Source organism: Priapulus caudatus, unplaced genomic scaffold (genome assembly GCF_000485595.1).
Source record: "Priapulus caudatus unplaced genomic scaffold, Priapulus_caudatus-5.0.1 Scaffold525, whole genome shotgun sequence".
Classification (NCBI taxonomy): domain Eukaryota; kingdom Metazoa; phylum Priapulida; class Priapulimorpha; order Priapulimorphida; family Priapulidae; genus Priapulus; species Priapulus caudatus.
Window position 1 is genome coordinate 96,366 of NW_014577586.1, and position 2,846 is coordinate 99,211.

General features: G+C 43.7%; 1 protein-coding gene across 1 annotated transcript in view; it reads left to right on the forward strand.

The window, feature by feature from the left end:
- LOC106811293 (sodium- and chloride-dependent glycine transporter 2-like) overlaps window positions 1-2,179 on the forward strand; it is a 10,650-nt gene extending 8,471 nt beyond the window's left edge. The window contains exons 5-6 of the mRNA XM_014814863.1: window positions 808-990; window positions 1,329-2,179. Coding sequence (XP_014670349.1) covers window positions 808-990; window positions 1,329-1,547 — 402 coding nt within the window. The 3' untranslated portion in view covers window positions 1,548-2,179. The remainder of the gene's footprint in view (window positions 1-807; window positions 991-1,328) is intronic.
- The last annotated feature ends 667 nt before the right edge of the window (window positions 2,180-2,846 follow it).

Sequence of the window (2,846 nt, forward strand, 5' to 3'; positions counted from 1 at the left end):
TGGTGGTGGTGGTGTTGGTGGTGGTGGTGTTGGTGGTGTTGGTGGTGTTGGTGGTGGTGGTGGTGGTCGTCGTCGTCGTCGTGTTGGTGTTGTTGGTGTTGTTGTTGTTTTTGTTGTTGTTGTTGGTGGTGGTGGTGGCGGCGGTGTTGGTGGTGGTGGCGGCGGTGTTGTTGTTGTTGTTGTTGTTGTTGTTGTTGTTGTTGTTGTTGTTGGTGGTGGTGGTGGTGGTGGTGGTGGTGGTGATGGTGGTGGTGGTGATGGTGGTGTTGGTGGTGGTGGTGTTGGTGGTGTTGGTGGTGTTGGTGGTGTTGGTGGTGTTGGTGGTGTTGGTGGTGGTGGTGGTGTTGGTGGTGTTGGCGGTGGTGGTGGTGTTGGCGGTGGTGGTGGTGTTGTTGTTGTTGTTGGTGGTGGTGTTGGTGATGGTGGTAATTGTGGTGGCGGTGGTTGTGGTGATAGTGGTGGTGGTGGTGGTGGTGGTGCTGGTGGTGGTGGTGGTGGCGGCGGTGTTGATGGTGGTGTTGGCGTTGGCGGAAAGGGTGATGATTGTGGTGGTAACCGTTGTGACGGTGGCCATGACGGTGGTAGTGGCGATAGTAGTCATTGTAGTCGTCGCGATGAATATATATTTCCCTTTCGGTGGAATATTTGTAGACAAGGTGCCTAATTCTTTTCGGTACGTGACAGTCTACTGATTACCAATTAACTTAGAATCGGCGTTACAACAATGTATATTCTCCTTCGGATTTCGTATCAGTAAATCGTACCTACACTACTACTAATATTAATTACCAATCATTTTATTTGCAGATTGTTATTATAATGAGCCTGATACAGTATTCTCCCGTCACATACGAAATGCCCTATGCAGAAAATGGCGTGTATATTTATCCAAAGTGGAGCATGATAATCGAATGGAGCATCGTTGGCATTCCTGTTTTCGTCATTATAGCAGCATTCCTGCACGAGTTCTGCAGTGTGTCAGGATGGACGGTAACTCTTATTTCTCGCTTTGCAGCTATAGATGGCTGTAGAGGTCCGATTCGTGGTGTCCTTTGTTTCATTTTCGGCGTTGTCCGCGATTATATTAACCAATTATTCCCTGCTAAATATGTTGTATGTGGTCAGACATGCATTCGTAAAAAATATTATAATATAATACTTATATAATATAGGTAAACTTGCTTTAATAATGTTCACAGTTCATCTTTGGCCGCTGCTAATCATGCTTTTAATGCGCGATATATAGGTCTTTACTAAAGTTTAGTAACCAAACTAGTAAAGTTTAGTTAAAGTAAGTAATTATTGACATAAATCAACACGTTTTGCAGGCGCTAAAGGAAGCCGCTCAACCAGGTTGGAACTGGGGACCAGCCGCCGATCAACGCAACCTGCACAGTGGTGACTCTGCTAAACAGATATTTAGAAATACCTCCGAAATCAGCCTGTCATCACTCGACCCTACTAACCTTGCTCTTAGTATTGACATGAACAACGGCATTACGAACAACAGCTTTGATCCTACACTAGATAACATTACTAGGTATTAGCACCTCGTGATATTAGGGAATGTGCAATTGCATTAGCATTGGTAGTTTCAGTTGTCGTTGTCGTTTCTTGCAATAATTTACCCTCTTGGTAGATAACGGCGACATTTGCTTTATTTCTGCATGTATCGTATCTGATCATGCTTTGCTAGAAACTCCCATCACTACGTAGAGCCATTATCGTTATCATTAGACATGTGCACTTAGGATGAAGATAGGGACAGGGGTAGCAATGTTAAGGGACAAAGAGATAAGGATAAGGATAATGAGGCGCTTGTTGAGGAAGTGCTGCGCCATCGTCAGATAAAATTCCGTAATTCACCGGTGGAACATTTCATGAAATAAGTGCGGCAGTAAGCCATTTGTACCGATATGCTATTTGCAGTGATAGTATTGGTTATAATTGATATAATGGATATTATACAGTTGAGGGTATTTGCAACCTTCCTGTCTCATCTAACTATATTAATCGACTACCAATTTAGTGACGCCACAAATTATAATCAGAATTTTTTTGTTTCGAATCGGATTACTTGGTCATGTAATTACAATGTCGATATCTATGTCACGCAGCACACCAGCAGGTGTATTATAGTTGTGAAAACGAGAAGAGGAGTTGAGTGTTGATTTATCGATCTATACATATGATCAAGAGCGTATAAAGAAGGTACGCTCTTATATTTATACGCCCTTCTTTATACGCTCTTGATATGATAGATTACAATCGCTTGCAGAATACAACTACGAGTGAGTCCACGTGTAACAGCTGCTCATGTTGCTTTGTTACGGTGCAATAATGTAAATAGTATATATCAAGTGAAACTGATGAGAAAATGTCTAACACGTTGTTGTGATCGCAAAAGCAGTCTTAACCTCGACATCCGTAGTAACAGCTGCTGAGCTACAGCAGTCTTAACCTCGACATCCGTAGTAACAGCTGCTGAGCTACAGCAGTGTTAACCTCGACATCCGTAGTAACAGCTGCTGAGCTACAGCAGTCTTAACCTCGACATCATTAGTAACAGCTGCTGAGCTACAGCAGTCTTAACCTCGACATCCGTAGTAACAGCTGCTGAGCTACAGCAGTGTTAACCTCGACATCATTAGTAACAGCTGCTGAGCTACAGCAGTCTTAACCTCGACATCCTTAGTAACAGCTGCTGAGCTACAGCAGTCTTAACCTCGACATCATTAGTAACAGCTGCTGAGCTACAGCAGTGTTAACCTCGACATCCGTAGTAACAGCTGCTGAGCTACAGCAGTCTTAACCTCGACATCCGTAGTAACAGCTGCTGAGCTACA